The 22,271-nt window shown below is 41.6% G+C and overlaps 1 protein-coding gene across 1 annotated transcript in view; it reads right to left on the bottom strand.

Moving 5' to 3' along the window:
* Positions 1-3,102: 3,102 nt before the first annotated feature.
* Positions 3,103-22,271, bottom strand: part of ANKFN1 (ankyrin repeat and fibronectin type III domain containing 1) — a 66,060-nt gene continuing 46,891 nt past the window's right edge. Inside the window, exons 13-19 of the mRNA XM_066200413.1 lie at positions 19,940-20,155; positions 17,712-17,878; positions 16,154-16,304; positions 14,188-14,356; positions 10,607-10,773; positions 6,085-6,304; positions 3,103-3,899 (exon numbers count right to left, since the gene is read on the bottom strand). Coding sequence (XP_066056510.1) covers positions 3,103-3,899; positions 6,085-6,304; positions 10,607-10,773; positions 14,188-14,356; positions 16,154-16,304; positions 17,712-17,878; positions 19,940-20,155 — 1,887 coding nt within the window. The remainder of the gene's footprint in view (positions 3,900-6,084; positions 6,305-10,606; positions 10,774-14,187; positions 14,357-16,153; positions 16,305-17,711; positions 17,879-19,939; positions 20,156-22,271) is intronic.

Below are 22,271 nucleotides of genomic sequence, written 5' to 3'. Positions count from 1 at the left end.
CAAGTTATGGCTAGAAATAGGAGGGAGTGGGTTCAACCCAGGAGAAAACATACTCCCTGAAAAATGCAGGACCAAAGCTCCTTTAACTGTATGGTCTCCTGGCCACTGAAGGTGTGGTGCAGGCTCTGGGCCATGGCACTGCCCAGCTCTGTGCAAGAATCCTTAGAGGGGCACTCAAGCTCAGCCTGGAGAAAGAGTTCCTAGCAATTGCAGGTCTGGATTCCTAATTTTAATTTGATTCTGCATTGTGAGCCTTTACTCAGCTCTACTCAGAAGATGAATAGAGTGTCACTGATGAGACACTCTATGGAGCAGGGCTATGTGCTGTGCTTTTTCTGGGTTTCTTTTCAATTGCTGATTGCTTGTGAAATGTGTGTGTGATGTTGAACTGCAGAAGAATTGTGATTTGTGTTATGGCAGTACTTGAAAGGCATTGCTTTCTACTATTTATTTATCTCTGGGTGTTAACTACTATTCTTTTAAGGAGACCCAAAATAGGTAGGGATAACAATTTTGAACAAAGAACATGTATTTTTACCTGAAGATAAGTCAGTGCTTCATAGCCAGAAGTATTTAAACCCAGATTTATCAATTAGTACTTTGACTATTAAAGTTTGTGGAAGAACCTCAGTCTGGAGGCAATAGATTAAGGAAGCACATCCCATTGGCCATCACCTAAACACTACTTCCATAGCAAGGTTAAAAACAAGACAGGATAGATTTTGGCTGGTATTTGCACCCCCAGAGTCAAATTTCATCTCAGCCCAAAGATTATGATGAAGTCAAGGCTTTCCTACAGGTAAAGAATCCAGTCCTTTATTAGCTACATGACTGCTTCTGGAAAGGTCCAGCAGCAGGAGCAGACAAGAGGTTTTCACATCCTTATCCCACCAGCAGTGTGTGCCTCTCTGCTGGAGATTTTGCTGCTTCTTGCCCTCATTGTTCCTGATGAGCCAAAGCAAAGAGAGGTGGATTTCATTTAGGAACATCTTGTTTTATCTCATCACTTCCTGCAAAAACATATGGCCTCAGTGTACAGATACTTTATTCTTTAATAGTTTCATGGCAGTTTTCTTTAGAGGCACAACAGATTAGGGGAGCGCAGGCGAGCTGCTGGACACTGGAAAACTCAATTATTTTGGTTCTGCACAGAAGCACTACATTGTTTGTCTCTCCCTGGTGAAAAGCCTTTGCTAATAAACAAAATCTAAGTAACCAGCTGTGAGTGCCCTCAGTGACAGTCAGACAGCTCTGCTCGGCTCTCTGGTGAGTCAGGCTTTCCCCATCCCCGGTTCCATACAATGTGTGCCCTTCTAGCTGCAAATGGGCACTGACACTGCTGCTCCCCCTGCATCTTCTCACCCACAGGAATTTTTGGTGTGGGTCTCATCCAAACCCTCTGGGAGTGAATGGAAGTCTTTCCATCCTCACTTTGGATCAGGTAATGAGTGAGTATTTTTGGTGCAAAAAGTTAACTTCCTGCTCCCAAAATGAGAAGTTGCAAATGTAAATCCCTTGTAGAAAAATTTTGCCCTCCCTATCACTGCAAAGACTCTTCTTGGCTTCCACATACTGACCAAGCATAAAATAGTGAATAACACTTATTTTTGAATTTATGGATTGAGTTCACAGGGATTTTAATAGCACTGGGGTTATGGAAGTGCTATTTTAATAAGGATCACAGATCATGGGCCCAAATCCTTACCTTTACCTCAAGGACTTGTAAACTCGACTATTTAACTCAAATCTCTTTATTGGGGGCCTTAGAATGTATCCACCTGGAGGCTGGAAAACCAAAAGGTAGAAGGCTGCACAAACACGGAGTGAGGGAATTTAACCAGCAGGAATGTGGCCTATAAAATTAAACTTCAAGAACTGTTTAAGAAAATTAAAGCTTGTGCAACAGCTGGGGTTTCTCTACACATTAGTTCATTTCTTGGTGACTCCAGCGTTATGGTTCTTGTTAATATAGATTTAATTTTTGAGATCATCTTCTGCAGTGCTCCAAGGCTTGTTGTGTTTGCAAAAGACAAAATTCTGACTCACTGTAATTTGCCTTTACACAATGCAGCAAGATCCCGGCCTCCTTATCATATTAGTATTTATTTGGGGCCCAAAGGAAAGAAATCTTAGATTCAAACTGCACCCCTAACTTCCCTAATTTGAATTGCAAGAATATCCCAGCTTTAGACAGGGTCATCAAATACCCCTGGAGTTTATGGTGAATATTCAGGAATACAAATAGGGGTGTTTCTTTCTAATGGATGTGTCAGAGTGATGCCAACACACCAAAATGTGCTCTTGTGTGGCGGGGAGAAGAAAAGAAAAATTTTGCTTTAATTTCACATAGACCCTGTATATTATTTGTTTAGAACTTGGCCTCATTCTGCCTGCTCTTGACCTCAAAGGTTCATCTCCTGAGCTTTTAAAATAACTTGCTACTTTAATAATTTGAAATCTAAGCTCCTGAAAAAACAATTGTGATAATTATGTCAGGCTCTGACAGCATTCAGAGATGGTGTTGATTACATTTTCCAGATATTGAAAGAATTTTAATTTCTTTAAGTGGCTAGAAAATCTGGGTTATCTGTGTTATTAGATGAGTTAGTATTTCAGTTATATCCAACTTAAATCCATTCAAGAAAAGCTGAAAAGTAGAAAAAATTGAAGGAGATGGTGGGAAACAGGTTGATAGACTTTCAGGACACAGTCCTAACATAAGGACACCAAGGATGTTACAACTTCTGCTAACTTGCAGGCAGAGCAACTCATGCTTAAAATTTTGCATGCTCAGAGAAACATGGAAGTGAAGAGACCTGCAAAACCTGATTACTCAATTGCACATTGTTATGTGGTGACTGCTATTACTCTACCTGCAAAGCTGCAGATGCCAGTAATAATAATGCTCACTTCATGAGAGATGATACCTCTGTGAGACCAGAAATCTGGTGATCAAGTCAAAAGATTGGGATTCTTTAGAGTGGCACAAGTTGCCATTTCAGGAACTGGATTCTTTTACCAGTGGTTTTGAAAGTATGGCCTTTATGATCACAGCGCTCATATTTCATGTAGAGTGATGGGAAGCAGTGCAGCATTCTGGGGTTAAAGAGTGCTGCTGAAAACTTCTGGGACAGCAGAACCTGACTGCTCCTCTGGACCCGTGGTCTGTTGCATAGTACTGTGCACATCCGTGTGTTCTACAGACTCTGTGCTCATTGCCCAGGACTTGCCCTCTTCATCCAGAAATGTTGTTTCATAAGGCTCCACATGTATCCTGTGGACATCCTGCCTTGGTTCCTCATACTTGCCTTTCCCGTTCTCTGGAAGGCTGGATGCATGAGGTACGAAAGTGCTGCGAGACCCATCGATGGGAATCTTCACCTGCTCGCTGGAGGTAGGTTCTTGAGACAAATCTGGAGATCTCATGAGGTGCTGGGTGTAGACACCTTCCGACAGAGAGCCCACCTGAGTCTCGCTGTGCACGCGCAGCCAGCGGTGCTGCCGGCTGAAGTAGTTGTAATGTTGGTGTTTCCCCAGCTTTTTTTTCCCTAAAAAGCCCAGTGGCTGCTTGGAGCTGGACAACTTGTCCGTGCTTTTCGGTGTAAACCCTGACATTGTTAGGCTGCTCATCTGCTCTGTGCAACATTCAGCACTGGTGTCCAAGGCACCACACTCTGTCAGGCCTTCTCTCAGTGCCAGGCAGGGCTTCATGTCGTGGGCTTGGAGCACATTGGGTGCGCTGCCACCCAGGCCACTGCCAGCCTGCTGGGAGATGTCCTGGGATGAGGAGTACATCAGGTCTAATTCCCTCGGGCTCAGCGCATCGCTGGAGTCGTAGTCGCTGTCGGTTGGGAGGAACACCTCGGAGCAGCCTTCTTCATCCGAGCAGGGCTGGGAGTCTGCAAGGAGAACTGGTTAACACTCACAAGACAAGCTCAGCAGAGAAATGGCTTAACTGTCATTTATGTGTTTTTTGTCTTAATTTTAAATCTCCAGTGCTGGAAATGCTTGTGTGTTTCCTCTGTGGAATTGCCATGGGCTGAGGTGACAGCAAAGGCAGTCTGGGAGGATTTGTCTGGGAGGATTTATCAGGGGGGAGTTACGGATGTGTTAGACAGGTGGCGGCAGAATTAGGAAAACCAGAAAGAATTAATTTAGTCTGTTAAAGACAGGAAAAAAATTGCATTTGAATTGGGATTAAGTACTGAGAGAATCTGTTTTCTTTTATCTTGCTTTCACTAAATTTCATAGACATGGAGATTTGTGAGAGAGAAAATCTCTAATCCAGGTTCTGTTTTTATTAAAGATGTCAGTTAAGTTACTCTAGATTTATATCTCTGTAACAGTGAGCAGGGTGCAGCTGTAAGTGTGGTAAGAGAGAGGCTCTAGGCACAACGTGGAGGTCTTTAGATAAAACCCACCCTTTTGGCTATCAGGTATGTTTGAATCCGACATTGCGTGTTCAAATCCAAAACAGACACATGTAATTCAAATGCCAACTCGTGGACCAAATCTCACACTGGCACTGAAATTGCTGCTGTCCTTTGGTTTCAGAAGAATCAATAAGATAATAAATAGAGGCATGTGTGATAGAATAGATTGATGCTCCATTGCTCTGGATAGTTTATGTTAGATTCCAGGAATTAAATATCGATTTTATACAGTGCTGACTGTTCACTTGGAGCTTGTGTAAATTGCCATAGAGCCCAGCAGTAACGAACCCAGGGTGTGCAGGACAAGATAAAGCTGCAGCTTGCACTGTGCCAGAGCTAAGGATTACTCTACATTCATGGTCTGTAATACAGGGGAAAAACAGCTCAGGGAGGGGGGCTGAGAAAGACCACCACTGTATAATGGAGTGGAGCAAAGCACCACCCCCTTCAGGTTTCTTTTCTTTTAACTTCATGAAATTTAATCAGAATAGATCTACTCATTTTCCTTAACTGTATAAAACTGCCAATTTGAAAACCCCCCAAATTATTATTATTATAATGGTCATGGCAGTTGTTTAATGCAGCATCTGTTTCTTTTGTTTCTACTGTTTCGTTTACTTGTTGCTTAAAGACAGCTCAGCAGAATGATGGTTTATTTTTTCTTCTGAAGTCCTTATTCTGTTAGCAAAATGGGTGTTGCAATTTCATTTGCGTCATCTTTATTTGCTGTGATCCATTTGTTTCATCAGTTTAATTTTCTGGCTATGCAGAGAAGTAACAATGCTCAGTGAGGTGGGTACTTATTTGTGTAATTTGTGTAATTCAAAATGCTTCTCTAAAACACTGAGAACTCTGAGAGGTGTGTGAAAACTGCTGTTAAACTGGACTATTAGCACTAAAATTTTCTCTATCAAAAGAAAGCAAGAGGGGCATAAAGAATTGCTGCAAAGCAGAGGAACACTCAAAGCCTGGAAAGGAAATGGCTGCAATACCTGAAAAACAGAAGGTGGCAAATGGAAGCTACAGAAAAATTTGAGTTAGATTTTGTCAAATTAATGAAAACTATGGGGAAGAATAATAGACACATGAGTGATGAGGATGGGTCAGTAGCTTTTGCTGGCAACTCATGTCTCATCAGCCTAATAAAACTCTGCTTGTGTGTACAATTAATACACTGCCATCATCAGAGCTCTGAAGAGCATTTGATAATGTTCTTTGCCACAGGCTCTGCAGCTGTAATTGGGACAAAGAGAAAGCTGCCTCCATATAAAAGAGCAGATTGTTGGTGTAGGCAAAAAATGAAGCAGGCAGCTTTCACCATGGATGGATTTTACTGGAATTCTGGACATCATGGAGAAGCCAGTGATAGCACTTGTCCCTTCCAACCTGTTCATTAAATGATCTGGAACAGCGAGGTGACAAAGTTGGCTGATGATGAGCAGTTATTCTGAGTAGCTGAAAGTTAAAAATGATTGTAAAGATTATAGAAGGATCTCAGGATACTGAGTGGTAAATGATTGGTGAAATGACTGTTAAAATACCTTGACAAGTATGGGAAAAATTTACTCCTTTTATAAAAAGACATACAAGAACTGTTATAATTAAAAGTGAGTTCAAAGAGTGCTTGGTGAACAAAGAAAAGTTCTCTTACCACTCACAGCTTTTCTCCTCTGCATTCTAGGCTCAGGGGAAGGGGGCAGTGAAGGAAGACAGTCTAGATGTGAAGAGGTGGAGCTCATTTTCTTTTGAGAATGTTCTTCTGAAAGATCCACAAACTTTTTTATGGACAGGCCTGCTGCTGGCTGCTTGTATCTTGCATACTGCAGTGCTTCTGTGATCCATCTCATGTCCCTCCAGATCTCATCAATTTGCTGTGGAAAAAAACAATAGTGGCAAAATACAGTTATGGCTGAGTATTAATTCTACCTAAGTGTGTATTTTTCAAGTGCCCAAGTAAGTCTGTAGTGATTGCCAAGAGAGAACATCAGGATCCCCCAAAAGAGCATTCAGATTGAGGTGGTCTGAACTGATTTTGATTAAGAGGTACCTCAATTACAAATGTGTAGTTAGGAGGGGTGAATCCAGACCTAAAGTCTTAAGGGAAAGAAAATGAAATTTGAATTTTGATGGAGTAAAAAATCAATCAGTTTGTAGCACACCTGGAAGTTGGCTTGATTCTGTACTGGAATAAAAGCGAGACTTCTGAAGCACCTTTGAAAACCCAGGTCAAAGCAATTGCTCAGGTCAGATCTAGTTTAACAAAGAACATACACACGTGTGGATGCATAAATGGAGGGCAGAAGCACAGCTATGAGCCAAACTGCAGTTTCTCCTTTACCATTTTAGTCTGCATTCATACTTTTAAAAGTATAAATCTACACAAAAGCAGTTCTAACACATGCCTGTTGATGGCAATAAGAGACAAGTGCCTAAATCAATAGCAGGATGTCGGTTTAAGTATCTCTGCAGAGAGGAAAGATGCTGTTTAATGTGGATCTGAAGAGTTTAGATAATGGAACACTTTCAACATCTTTTAACATCGTCTTCAAACCACTCAAGATCTTTGATGGCTGAGCAAATGTTGCAACCATCAAATGAGAGTAGCTGTGAGTAAATACCCTCCTGCTGCAGTGCCTGTCTAGAATTTCCCCCTCTTTTCCTACTGAAGGTTCTGAATTTCAAGTGAGCCTTCCTATTAATATTGCAGTGTTTGAGGGAAGCTGTCTTGCAGTTACACAAGCTACATTCTGCAAGAATGCAGTGAGAGTTTTGGGTCAGTAATGGAGAGGCAAAAGTGAGGGGTACTCTTTGCAGTGACAATTGTCTGATAGGGGAGTGACAGAGGGATCCGAGAGTGACAGAGGGATCAGAGTGACAGAGGGATCAGAGAGCCTGCAGACTGATATTTGAAGACAACTTCTCTTAGCTGGAATACTTCACAAAATGCATATTCAAAGTGTGAAATTTACTCCCAAGGGATACTGTAGATGCCAGATTTGCTGGGGTAGTTCCTGATGAGCCGTGTTGGAGGCAGGATAACTGGGCTGCTGGATCTTGGTTTTGACCTAGTATGGCCATTTTTATGTAAAGGTGAAATCCCAGCTCCAATGATGTCAGTGCAAGCCTTGCCACTGAGTCAATTTGAGCTAAGAATATACATCAATAACAATAGCAAATGGTTCCGAGATTAATTCATAATCCTGCATAATTTCAAGACTTCACTGTAGCTTCATGATGAGAATTCCAATTAGTAAACATCTCACCTATTTGATTTTAAGGATTTCATACATCCTTTCTGTGATCCTCCCTCAACCCCAAACAAGAACCATCCTACATGCAGTATATTAAAATGCAAATCCTGTTGGTTTTCCCCCGGTGCTGTTCTGCAGGACGTTGTGATGAACTGTGGTTCTTTTACAATTAAGGAACATCTGAAGCATCACATGATATAAATTACAGCTTAACTTCAGTTTTAGTTTCTGTGTTTGTAGATTTCTTTCCTTTTTCTGTGACATTCTAGTAAAGACTCCAAGTACCTTACATTCTGGTTGGGGGTTTTTCAATAATTTTTACTTTTCAGTTGCCCTCTGACTCCTTTTCAGAACGGCATTTATATAGACTCCCTTGCTCTTTACAATGTTTGGTTTGTGTAGTGACTTCAACACTGTCTTAGATCTGGGATCACACAAATGCTCTTGCGGTTTCGTGGTCACCACTGAAGATTGCGGTATGTGGTGGGCAGGGATATTTTTGCCAATAGGTGGAATACAGCTGGTTTTCATTTGAGAGGAAACCTGACAAGCCTAATACACTGTCACAATAATTCAGTACAAAACACCGAAGTTTAAAATGTTCTGCATGTTTTCCCAGCGTAGATATGTGACCCAAACACTTCAGAGAAGAGGAACACAGAACTTTCTATACTGTTGTTGTGGTTTAGGTTTGCTTATCTTGGGTTTCGGCACCATTTGTGTGGTGGTTTTATGTTTGCCGAATTTGTTTGCTAATTGAGAGACAGGATTTTGGGAGAAAAAGGCAAAAGCAGGCTCAACTTAGAAGCAAAACCAGATAGATTTTATTAACATACACTAAGAGAGGAAAATAAGAAAAGAAAAAAAAAACCCAACACAAATTAATTTCTAAAACCAACCCTCTCACTACAAACTTCATTTTCTACAAACAATGTAAAGAGGCAAAACTCAGAACTCCAGGTCAGTACCACTTATAAAACAGTCTTTCATTCAGTCTTTGAGAGAGAGAAGTCACTCCTGTTGTTTGGTAACTTTCACACAAAAGCAGCCCGCCTAGAAGAATCTGCATTTGTGGCACTTCCCATATCACGTAGCCTTTCCCATGACTACCTATGGGCCGTGGATTTTACAAAATTGGGGTGGTACCTTTCAAAAATTAGCTGTTTCAAAAAAACAAAGGATCTTTTTCAACTCAGGGAACAGAGATGGTCTTCTCACTTCTTCACTGGCAGAGGGCTTCTTCTCATCTCTCTCTGTTCAACCTCTCATGGGGGCACAAAAATATTCACTCAGTTTACCACAGATACCTTTGCTCAAATCCACAAATCATCTCCCCAATTTATATTGTCCACGATTTAAAAGATTATCCCATTACCAAAATCCATAGGAGATTTTCAGCCTAGAACCAAGGGAACTTGTCATCTCTACCACTTAAAAGTCACTCTTCCTTCACTGGCTTTGAGATCTCCATGTTGTCCCTTTACATGTCTCCAATTTGGCCTTTTCTTTCATCCCCGAGAAGGGTTAGAGTTTTAAAGTCTCAATCCGTGTCAGGAAAGAGTTAAAGCTTGCCCAGGCCTGCGGTGGTCAGGCGATCTCTGCCTCGGCAGCTGCAAATGCTCCAAAGCCATGAGGTGGAGGGGAGGCTGATGGACACCTTGTCTTCCATCCCTCCATCTGATGGTGTGAGCCACTCACAGCTGCTCTGTAAGGCCCAGCGTAGAAATTCTAAGGTCCTAGCAGGGAGATACTGTTTCAACCCATGACAACTGTACCTGCATATTAATATACAAATGGTTGGGTTTGATGTGAAGGATAAACATTTTCCAAATTCTCCTACAGACTCCAAGAAAGCTAGGTTTTCCAGGTGTGAGAATGGGAGGTGAATGAGAGTGAAAGTACAGTGGATCTTCCCTTTCTGCCCTGCAGCAGGTTGCCAAAAGCTCCAAGTGGACAAGGCAAAGGGGGTCTGAATGCAGAACAAAGAGAAATAGAAATATCATCCTTTTGTTCATAACTATGGGGGACCAAACATCTGCTCAGTGGGACAAATGATGTCTTGGCCCCTATTCCAACAGAAGATATCTTGAATATTAAGAATATAGAGCTGTAAAGTTATTTGGATCTCTCCTGTAGAAAGTCAACCTTGCCCACAGATATACTCTGCAGAAGTCACGAGCTTTATCTGTAAATAACCAATTGTCAAAATCATTTGCAAAAGGACAGGCTTTACTATGCTGCACAATGGAGTGTAGTTCAAAGAGCCCTGAGTTGAGTAGGTAAAGTCTTGATTTTGGAACAGCAGAGGAAAATCAGGAGGAAGGACAGAGAATAAGCAAATTGGACAAGTATGGTAAGACTGGGGACCCTCCTGCACTGGGGGACTGAAGCGGTGCCACTGCATGGTGCTGGCCAGGCTCACAGCTGCTTGCGGGGCCAGCTTGACATCTGAAGTGCAGAGCTGTGTTCCTGAGAGTGATATTGTTGGTGGAGATTGTCTCCACAACCTAGTCTGAATTTTCATTTTGATTTTTTTAATTGCCGCATTATCACGGTGAAAAATGTCCCCAGTTCATACAGACAAAGAAAAACTCTTACACAAATGAATGCCCAGACATGGTGCTAGCTTACCTCACGTTAGATGGGAGGGAGTTTTACAAGCAGACTGACACATTTCTTTATAACAGTCTAGTATAACTGTCATTTGATTTTACCCGTAAAAATCCTTCTATAAAAGCAACAACTAAGGAAAGCATGTTCTGGGTTTGAATTTCATAAAAACAGAATTGCACTTTTGATACAACTGCTCTTTTTATGATGTCTGTGAATAATTCTCCATTTAGATTTCAAATTACAGCCCCATGCAATTTTTAAGAAAGCCACCTTAAAATCTCCTTGGAATAGTCAGAAACAGACTATTACCTGTATGTAGTCTATAACTTGCTGGTGTCTTTGTTTGGCTGCAGCGACTTCACTGTCTGAAATTGCTTCCCTCAGGGACTGCTGGGTTTTCAGAGAGTCCAGCTCTATGACAGCAGAAAGGCGGCAATACAGGCTTATAAATTTTTCCTTGTAACAGCAAAAATGAACTGTGAAAAGACCAAGTGCAAAGGAAAATTGTTACATTCTGGTTATGAAATATGAAATCCTTAGCTTTCAGAGCACAAATTTTATTAAATATAGTTACTACCTCTGGATGGGTTTCTTTAAGCTAGAAATAAATAATACAGGCTTCAGTTCTCCTCTCATTTACACTGGATTTACTCTGTAACTTCACTGATTTCAAAAGAATCATTTTTAATTATATCTAAGTGAAGGGATAATCAGCTCCTTAGTATGCAGCTCCAGAGGCTATCTTGCCCTTGACAGCTTTAATCAGAAAGGCTATTTCTGAGGCTTTTATAGCTCATAATTTCTTTTATCAAGAAAGTAGTGACACGGCTGGAAAATGAAACTCTTTTTTTTTTTTTTTTTTTTTTAATTGAGTGTTTCAGAACGAAAGGATCATTTTGAAGGCTGATAACTTTCTCTTGGGCTATGCTGGCTTAAATCAGGAACTTCAGTGTAAATGACTCAGCAGGAAAAGCATTGCAGTGATATCACAGTTTGGGGAAAAGAATTAAAACTCTTTTAGATGTTACCACACATCATCTTCTGAACTCTCCTGCAGAAGGAAGACACATCAAGTTCAGACATGACCTCTTGCTCTGTGTAATTTGACTTTGGAGCAGCACAGAACTGTCCAAACTTTACCAGAGGTAACAGAGACAGAACAGCTACAGCGCCATGGAGCTTTGCAGATGTTAATTTACCTGGTGTGTTAAAGCTGCATTATACCAGAACCTGCCACTGCTCAGGCACAACTGAGCAGTTACAAATGCAGTGCAGACATACTGAAACTTGCTGAGGGAGAGCAAGTTTTCAGAAATACTTCCCCATTCATTGGTGCTGCAGTAAATGCAAACATACAGCATGACCTTCTTAGAGCAGCGAGTGCCAGTCGGATTTACTGCTGCTGCTCCTCTGGACTGGGGCAGGGCATTTTTCAGAGTGTTCCAGGTGTAAAATGCAAATATTCTTCTCATCACAAATATTAAAAAATAAGAAATGAAAACCGTGTCCCATGTCTACTTATCTCATACAAACAGCATGATTGGAATAATTGAGAAGAATTTGCTGAATTAAGAGATCCAATCACAGAAACATTTGTAGCATTAACAATAAAGGCCTAATCTGAACATAGAAATCTCACAAAGAAAGAGTGAAAGAATGAATTCTACCTTCTGCTTTCAGCAATGCCTAGATATTGCAGGGATCCAGTGTGAATAGTGTGTGGTCTTCCAGTACATATGCCATATGTGGTGGACTCTTGAGTGAATTACAGCCGCGGTTTCGGCTCCAGTGCTGAAGTTTTGAGCCTTTGTGGTTTTAAGTCAGACCCTTTAATGTTACTTTAACAAATGTTACTTCAACGTAGTCTTTTGTGGTTATGCAATTATATAGTTGGTAGCCACCAGCTAATGGGGAATGGAAGCTTCTAATATTTGAGATGTGAATCACAGTCACTTTATAGAACATCAGGGATACATATATAATAAGTCATATTGAAATGTCATCTGCCTTTGGCCGGAGGATTGCTTACTTAAAAAAATACTCAAGAGTAAAACTCAGCTTTCCATACTGTTTTCTCCACCATGAGCTGCTTTCCCACTGCAGCAACATTGCTGAGCAGAGAGGGCTGCACCAGGAATGCCTTTTGGGAGATGGCTCTGTTGCATGTTTGCCAGTGCCACACCCTGCCGTGCAGGCTCTGTTGATTTGTCAGACACACGCAGGCTGTGTCCCTCAGATGAGAGACACTCCTACCCCTGGCCCGTGTCCCACCTAATGAGAATCAAATATTCTGCACAACCTCAAATGAGGGGATTAATTGCATCACAGTTTAATATGCTCTGTGCATTAATTTGCATTGCAAGGCAGCAAGCCCCTCTCACCAGGAGAATCATGTGCTCCATACTCAGACACCAACAGGCTTCAGGATGGCACATCAGAAGACAAAAGTCTGGCTTTAGGGCACTTCAGCCATGGCCATGTGACCCAAAGCTAACTCTTCTCATTCAATTACATCAGCTTTCCTTTGAAGGGGTAACTTTTCCTTGGCAGACTACACCATGTATTGTGTGGCTGTTCCACTCATAATTGTATGGCAGCTCAGCTGGCATCTGTCCTCCCACAGGCAGCAGAAGCTCCCAGAGCTGTCACAGGCACCACAGCGTGGTGTGGCTGATGTGGCATAAATCCAGCGCTGTATTCCTGCCTGATCCAAATGAAATTTGTGTTGCTGGGTGATGGTAGGTCATGGATGAGTTGTGACTGCGGGCAAGGCAAGACACTCCATTAATATCTAATCTCCTACACAAGTGATTTGAGCAGCACTTGGCAATTATACACAGGAGATGGGAAGGTAATGGTGTCACATAAACACCTGAGAGGGACATCACTAGGGACACAGTTGCCACTAAGGCCTTTCCTGCAGTGGCTCCTGGTGTACTGACTCGATCAGTTTTGGCTCATATCTTTCTCCCTTCTCCGAGGCAGAGGAAAGAAAGATCCCCAGTTTTACAGGCCAGAAGGAAACAGAGCAGACTGATGTGTAAGTCTCAGCAGCCCCCACATTTTAATATTCTTTCTAAAAAAGAACTATTAAGTATTTATGAGCTGCTTTTATGTGGAACCTTTTCTTTTCTCTGTGGACCAAAGAAGAAGAAATGAGAAATAGAGGACCTGAAGCTAAAGCATCTTATGCCTTCTGTGAAGCAGCTGGAAAACTCTGTTTTGGGGAACTCCTGTCAGTCAGCAATGCAGTGGAAGAAGAGAGTTGAATCTGCTACAGCACAAGATGTGCACTCCAAAGAAAGAGATTCAAGTCCAGTGCTTTGGCATTTTTCACAACAGGCTTTTGCTGCACCACAGCAATAGGACAGTCTCCTGCATTTTTCCAGGGATCAAAGGGAAAAAGTTGTCCCTCATGTGAGAAAATCTATTCAGACCTTTCACGAAGCTGTGAAAGAGTCAGACCTTGAGTAGGACAATCCCCAATCAGGATCTGCATAAATCCCCATTAAAGAACCAGGGGTTTTCCTTGTGACAACTTAGAGATGTTTTTTGCATCTCCTGTCACACTCCAGCCTTTCTGTGTCATGTGTAATTTCTCTTCGTTCCGTGTTTTAAAGAACATCATCTTGCAAAGAATCTTACAGACACATAGTGGATAACTGTGGGCCTTGCTCTCTGCTTTGCATTTCAATAACGATGGCTACAGTGAATGCTTTAACTGCCCTGCTCCCTCTGTAACTTGTACACCGTTATAGGGAGTGTTGTTGCCAAAGCCATCATGTGATTTATTGACTCTCCACTGGGACAAGGGGGAAAACAGATACAACTTTGTGATTTTATTATAAGGAGACTGGGTTAATATTTCTAGGAGAAGCAAGCTACTATACCGAGTTCAAACATCTGAAGAGGGAGGTTAAGAAATCCTGAGTGTGGGGTGTAAGGATTATTCTGTCCTGGGGCAGTGCAGACGTCGTCTGAGGCGGGGAGCAGGAGAAGAAAGGAGACATTGTGACCCAGTTCCAACACCTCCTGTGTGTACAGACGGAAGTGCTTAGCCTGTACAGGGACACGCGCGGGGGAAGGAATAGGAGAGAATTACAACATGGCACTTATATAAACAACACCCCAAATGATATAAAACATTAAAGAAAATTTGCACAACATCAAGCTCGGAATTTTTATAAAACGTAAATATTTGGGGCGGGGGGGGGTGGTGGTGGTGGTGGCTAAATGTGGGTTCATGTCACTACATAAAATAAAGATTTAAAGCTGCAATGTTCCACATTAAAACAACATACACAGGCACAACCCCCCTGAAAACAACATTTATGTTTCTTATTAGGCAGAAAATGATCACATGCCATGTGCTTTTCAAGATTATGATTGCATAATTATGTGAAAACATGAAAATGGATTCAATTAAAAACCTTTAAGATTCAATTTAGGGTTGGTTAAGAGAAATATGCAGCTCTCCCTCAACACAGCACTGGAAAGGTTTAACAAGTGCTGCAGCAAGAGAAAATGGCCCAGGCAGAAGTGGCCTGAGGCTGCTCAGAGCTGCTGTGTGCACCACTGCCTTCTGCCCTGGCTGTGCCCCAGTGCCACTGTCCCTGCTCCTGGTTACCACAAAAATAATAAAAATACATAAATAAATCCGTGGAATTAAAAATGCAATTAATTAACATAAAACTTTGGTGCTGAGCCACCAGACCATTGCAACTGCGAGGTCATGTTGATGTCTATCTCTCAGGCACAATAGATGAGCTCAGATGCTTGGCTGAGCTGCAGCCTCAGGAACATACTGCACAGTGATTTTAATAGTTTAGTCCCTAACTCTGAAAGAAAAAAAATGCGCACAAAAGATATAACCTCCAAGAACATGCAGTAACATAGAGACCTGTACAGAGCCCTATTGAATTAGAGTGACTGACCACAAGGCAGCACACCATCTATCTTAATTTTGGATTTACTTGAGTCTTACTTGGCTCTTCTCAGGCTAGAAGGTGAAGCACTGATGGATTCCTTTTTAAAAGCAAAGCCTAAACCTTTCAAAATCAAGAAATGTAGAACCAGATTAATTTATTTTAAGACCACATCTTTCTAGCTGCACAAACAGACCTTGAAGTGAATATAAAGATGATTTACTTCTACTTTAAGACCTCTTTACCCTTGCAGACCAAAATAAAATGGAATTCATGGAAACAAGAAACAAAGTTCTTAGCTTATTTTTTCATGGGTCTTTCACATCAGAGATTATTCTCACTGACTTTATTTATTCACATATGCATTTCTTGTACCTAAATATAAAGCCAGAAGCCAGACACCTCTCCTCACCCACAGCAATCTGGAGGTCTGGGACTTTGTGTTTTAGAAGGGGTACATTCATCTGTGTGCAAAAGAACAGCAAAATGCAGGAAAAACAGCCAAGTGTCTTTACCAGGCCTTTCCTTCAGCCTCACTCAAAGCCTCCCAGAAAACAGTCACTTGCTGTGCTTGCCAGCAAAAATGCCTCTTCTTCTTTGTCAGCTTGGTAAAGGTGCTCAAAACTACTACTTTCATGGAAAAGTGCTTATTTGCACCTGCCTGAAGTTGCACCAATAAGGTAAAAGTTTAAAAAAATAGCAGGTAGTTGAAATTTGTCTCTTAATCCTTGAATGTTCACATGTCCAGGACATGAATGTTTTACTGAAGATGCTCCCCCTTAGAATGATGGAATACAAAACTTCTCTGCTTTGCTTTTCTTGCAACCCTAACATTGAATTCCCTACTTTTCAGTGACACACTTTGTAGCTTTTTGTTGCATTCTTAAGAATGGGGTTTTAAAAAAGTGATAAATCCCACAAAGGCAAATACCTGATGCAGAGGTAGATTGATCTGTTTGAGGAGAGCTTTCACTGCCGTCTGGAGCTCATACAAGAACAATTGAGTAGGGCAGTCTGAAGTATGATCCATACTTTCCACGGATTCTGAGCCAGAAAGTGTTTGGATCCATTCCCACTCATCTCTGTATGTTGAGTCAAGTTAAAATTAGAAATATAACAACAGTTCAGGGCACAAGCAGGAATTCGGTGTATGTGCATTTGGGATCTGTTGATCATTTAATCCTCATATACCAAAACATTCTAAACTTGTGCAATCTTGATTGAACTTTGAAAAGTTTTATTTTTCTAGCACATGTACATCGGGCTGAATATTCCTCTGGAAGTCCAACTGCCTTTGAAATATTTCACTAAGGCTTCTCACTTCAGGTTTTCTCTTTCACATTCTTTTTTCCTTATCTACCACAATATTTTAAAAAACATGCATTGGAAATTGCTACAGTTTGCAGGAAGTTTGATCTCTGTGAAGGACTGTCTTCTACTCACTGCAACCAAAGAACTTCCTGCATTCCTCCACATGTCCTGATAAACATGGGAGTCATAGTTCTGGATCCAGTCCCTAATTCACCCTGCCCAGTAGTTAGTCTTGAATAGCAGCCAGCATCAAACGTTAAAAAAAAAAAAAAAGAATGTACAGGAAACCCCACTACAAGACAAGTAATAGCTGTGGTATAATCTGTTCCTAAATAAAGATCTGATCTTAAACTTCAAGAGTCAGGGATTGCTATAAACTCTGAAGCCTTAGCCTTTATATTCCTTCCAGCATTGTTGCTGGGATTCACTACTACATTCTGGATATCTCTGTCATCTGTGTAAATATCCCATTCCTTTTTCCTCATGCAAAATTCTCAGCTGGTTGCTGAAATGATGTGGGATTAAAAAGCCCCAGAAAAAGGTCAGTAGAATGTGTTGCCTACTAGGCAAGAGCCAGGCAGTACAAACAGGGCCCTTGCCAATGGATAAGGGAAACAGTGGACAAGGGGAAAATGACTTTCCCAGAGCACAGCAGTTTGCTGGCTGGTTGCATTTAGCAATATGGTTTTCAACTGCTGTGTGTTTGCTGTGGTTTTGGGTGAAAAAAACCAGATATCACACAGAGGAAAAACAGAAAAATTCCCCACACCAACACCCCATAGTCAGTGAAAATCCATGGAAAGGATGGCACTGAATCCACTGAAGGCCGAGTCAGGGCTGCAGGCTACCATCTTCTGAACAGGTCATTGCCCCTGTGCACAACTGGAGTAACCGTGGAATACCATCCTTAGAAACCAGTGGGCCCCATCCATGTGTTCTGGACAGGTCTTCAGACTGCTGGGAAAACTTAGGTGCACCTGTTTAGCTCAGCACGGCCCTCTGGGGTGGCACACACCGGAGCCAAACCCTTCGGCCACACTCCAGAGCCAAACCATGCTGCCACCTACAATTTTGCGATTGCAGAATTGCTTTGGCATTAACATTTGATCAATTGTTTCAAGCTTAAAACAACTGTTCTCTCTCTCTCTCTGTGTAAGTATGTCTGTATATTCACTTACTTGGAGACGTTGCTGTTGTCTCGGATTTTGACGTGACACAGGACATTGGGCAGCTTCTGCAACACCAACACTTTGATCTGATCCACAGAACTGCAGAGTTTCAGGTAACCCAGATACAAGCCAGGAGGGAGGCGCTGCTGACTTCGTTTGTGATAGGAAAGTATGTCCTGTTTTAAGGGAAATGGTTCTACATAAAAATCTCATCTTTTTTTCCACATAAGCAGAAGAGTTTGGGAGCAAAACGTAACAAAAGTTTTTGCAGCCGTCGTTCCCAGTTCAAAAAGCATTTAAGCACATGCTTAAGCATATGAATAATCTCTGGTAGTTTGGGTGCACTTCGACAATTTCCAACTTAAAGCCATACACAGGATCTCTAAGGTCTCTGTGTCATGCAGGAACTGGCTCTGACAACCTGAGGTTTCAATCTTCTGCAATAGTGGTGTTTAAACTGGCTTAAATAACCCCCACCTCTGCTCCTGTCAGATCATTTCAGTGGTGAGCCAGGTCCTCCGAAAAACAATTTGGGAAAAGGAGCAGTTGTTTTTCAGCTGAGCAGTTCCCTGGTTTGGGTTTTGGTCGTGGCTACACAGAGGAAGCAGAGCAGCACTGGGGAAGGGCTGGGAGAGAGGGGCTGCAGGAGCCAGGACCGTCCCCAAGGAGATCCCAGCCCACATCTCTCCAAAACCTGCTCTGTATCACCTGCTGTCAACAGGAAGATCTCTGTCAGCATGGGGGTTGGTAGTTTGCAAAATTGGATTAGTGGCAGCGTTTTCTGAACAAATATCTTTATCAACAAATAGAGCTTAGAAGAAATTAGTATTGATGGTGAATTCGCTGAAGCCAGGAGACATTTTTAGGGCTATGTCTAGCAGTTCTCCAAAACTACCTGAAAAATGATGTCTGCTGCCATCCGTCCTGAGAAATGTGTGCTTCTGCACTGGGTGAGGATTAAGACACCTGGCCCTATGCCTTTACTCTTGGAACCATCAAATTATCTGCCAGTGCTATGCTTGGCTCTGACCAGTGCAATTAGACCCTCATTTTCACAAGCACTTCATGAACAAAATACCCACTCGATGATTAAACAAGTAATAGAAGAAAGGGTGGGCATTAGATAGGAATGTGTAAACCATTAGGGGAACATTTTTTCCACTAGGATCTCTGTGGAAATCTGATCACGCCTGTATTTGGCTTTTCCTAATATAAAACTTTTGCCCAGATTGACAATTTTCTGCACCTTTAACACATTGTAATGCATTAAATCTAGCACAGATCAGGTAAGCTTTATTGTCTTTTGGAAATTTTTTAACGTTCCTAAAACCTGGTAACATGTATTTTGATTGCCTGTCACTTCCCGGTATGAAAAGCAGAGTCTGTGCCCAAGAAAATGCCTCTAATTCAAAAATTAACCACAGCAGCCACCATCTCATGGATAGTGCTAAAGAAGGGACTAAGAAAATGATTTGTCTTGTATTTTGGGTAACTGTGCAACAGTTTTAGGGAGACTGGCGGCTGTTACCTACAGAAAACATGTATTAATCTTAACATGAACTGTCTCTGTTTGTTTAATGTGAGTTCAGAGATAATTCTTGAAGGGCTGAGCCCCCATGGCTCTCAGGGATGGTAACTGAGCTGAGCGTGCCAAGCAGCTTCTGAGGATCAGTCCTTACCTTGGCATTTCTCTATTTGCAAGTCTAGGAGCATGTGATGCAGAAATTAAAGGAGGGTTATGGTCAGTAAAGGATTCTTTAGCAGCTATACCAGGCTCCAAGGAACCCTGAACCTCACAGAACAAGTTTATTAAATAGAATACTAAAGTTTAAAACCTAGATTTAGTTTTCAAGGTTGGATGGAAAAATCTTACGGAGTATAGAAATTCTACGTGTCTGTATAGGTGCTTAAGGGCATCGCAGAGAATTTTAAAGCTTTTTTATATCCCTTGCTACAAAATTCCATAGCCTGGTTTCCCGAAATCGATAGAAACTGCTATTCTCTCCTAGGACTTTGAAGTAATTTCTTTAGAATCTCATGGATATTTTGCATATTACGGATCTGATCCCAGACCCACTGGAAGTAATATAAGTCTTTCTCTCAATGGGAGCCTTGCCATTAATTTTATTGGGCACTGGACTAAGGCCTAAAATTCTACGAGACGCTTCCAAAAATCAGGGCTCTGGCACAGGCTTTACAAAAGCAAATAACACACAGTAAGAGAAGCAAAGCACTACCTGGATTGTTATAAGCAAGATGTCTAATGCTGTTGGCTCCTCTGGAGTTGATAGGGATTTCCTCTGGCTTTGTAGTTTGGATATCTGCATCCATTTGCCATTAAAAAATGAGTACAGACTCTCCACTTCTCTTACAGTAACTATCAGGATATTGCCATGTCGATCCTTGATTGGCTCATAAAAAACTCTGCCTAAATTGTGAGTTCCCAGCATATTCTAGAAAACAAATATAAAGTGAAAATTATTTATCACAAATCAGGAGAGTAGTGTTTGAAACATAACTTTGTGCTCATTGACATCAGTCCTATTGACTTCACTGAGAATGAGACACACTGTGTTTCTCAAACCCTTGCCTTATATCATTTAGTGACAAAAGGAAATGTTTTTCCTTAGGTTGTGTTTGTGGATTGAGTTGTGGATCCTCTGATGCATTTGCTCCAGTAGTGTTTACTCCAATGTTTAATGGAGAACCTCAGAAAGACTATTACGACCCAATGCCTTTGTAAAGGGCAAATTAATTCACTTATTTACTGCAAAGAAATTCACTCATTTGGGCCAAATTTCCTAGTTTTGCCCAGTCATGTAAAGAAGAAGGATGCAATTTTTGAAAGGACTCATTGTTGGTCTGCTGGTGATTCCTTTGATTTGAATTTAAGAGCTGGGTGTTTATCTGAACCTTCCCAGAACTAAATGTCAGAGATCATAGAAAATTCTTCCTCTTTCCCCAAATAATTCATAACAGACACTTTAAATATTTTTTTGCTATGTTCATTAACTGTAATCTCCATTCTCTGTTCACCGTTTTTAAATCATTCGGATTATTTTCAGCAACAAAAGCAAGAGACCCTCATGTTTGTGCTGAATGTAAATAACTCTGGAGCTAAACTGTGCAGTGTGTTTGTGAAGCACAGGATTTGGAGAGACATGAACCCTTTTACTTCAGATACCAAGAATGTGCTAGACAAAACAGGCAGAAACTAACAAAACTACCAAGGCAAAGCTCTCCAGGAAAATATGTGAGGATTAAAGAAAAGTAATTTTAAAAGACTCCACATAAAATACATATTTTGGTTAAAATCCCTTTCCTCACACAGTAAGGCATCTGCTTATAGGTGCAAACACACTCAATCCAGTGACCAGCCACTGACGAGATTCCCAGATGTCTTAAAGAAAAATGCCTAACATTTAAAATATGCTCATTACTTTGTGATTTTTCAAGAGATCTACAGTAAGCTGGATAGGGAGAAGGGTAGTGTAAAATGAAAACTTGCATACACAACGAAGCACGTTGTATCTTTAGGGAAGTGCTGTACATTAACTTCATGACATTGTAAACTGATATTTTATGCTGTAATCTGCACTTAGCAGGCAATATTTACTTATCAGCTTTAATATAATTAAATTGTTTATAAACTCTCAGTAGTCAGCACAGTGCCTGGGTTTGGGTGGCGTAAGTTGTCTAATTTAGGTTTGTGCGTCTCTTTCCAGGGCAGGCTGTTGGTGTCTATACAGCCCCTCTCCTCTGCCTTTTGAAACTGTTCTGCTTTTTGGGGTTTGTCTCCTTCTCTGACTCTGGCTGTCTTGAGTGCCCATTTTGTGCTAATCCCTGTGTCTCCAGCTGGGGCAGATCCTGGCAGTAGTCCTGAGCCATCTAATTGTTACATTAATCACTGCAGCACGTGAATGTGCCCAGATGAAAACAAACAGTTCTTTACTGTCACGATGTTCCGAGTGGCATTCCAGCACAGGGAATGGGGGACCTGCTAATATCAATATGGGACTGATTCACACCCTAAAAAAGTTTTGTGTCTGGTGAGCTTGCTACGCCATCACTTGTGCTGTATTTGCTTTAGTTGTCTGGTGGTAACAACGGGCAAAGTTGCAGTCCCTGTTGTCTCTGAATCTACTGATCTAGTCCCTGAGCAGCTGTGTCATCACCGATCTTTTCCATTCTGCCCTAAATTCCTGTGGAGTCAGTCTATTAACTGCCTCAATAAAAAGTATTCAACCATAAGAAACTTTATTGAGATCCTTCCACTGGCGGATCCCATCAGGCCACACACTGTTAGAGGCTGGCAGCTGGGTGACAATCCCTGTGTTCCTCAGGGACCAAGCGAACAGAACAGACATTTAGGGCAATAAATTTGGCAAAACTTCAGCAGGGCAATGCACCACAATAGGCACATTTGCTGTGTCTCTGTGTTTCAAGCTCTGAACTTTACATCTCTGGTAGCAAATAAAAGCAGGATGCACTGGGAATGTTGGGTATCTCCCAGCGCAGTTTGCTGTTAAATGGGATCTGCACAGGGGGAACGACCTGAGCTAACCAAAT

Source organism: Chamaea fasciata, unplaced genomic scaffold, assembly GCF_029207755.1.
Source record: "Chamaea fasciata isolate MVZ Bird 193981 ecotype frontalis unplaced genomic scaffold, bChaFas1.0.hap1 SCAF_19, whole genome shotgun sequence".
Lineage (NCBI taxonomy): Eukaryota > Metazoa > Chordata > Aves > Passeriformes > Sylviidae > Chamaea > Chamaea fasciata.
Note: the sequence above shows the minus strand (reverse complement) of the source record. Positions and strands in the feature narration are given on the sequence as shown.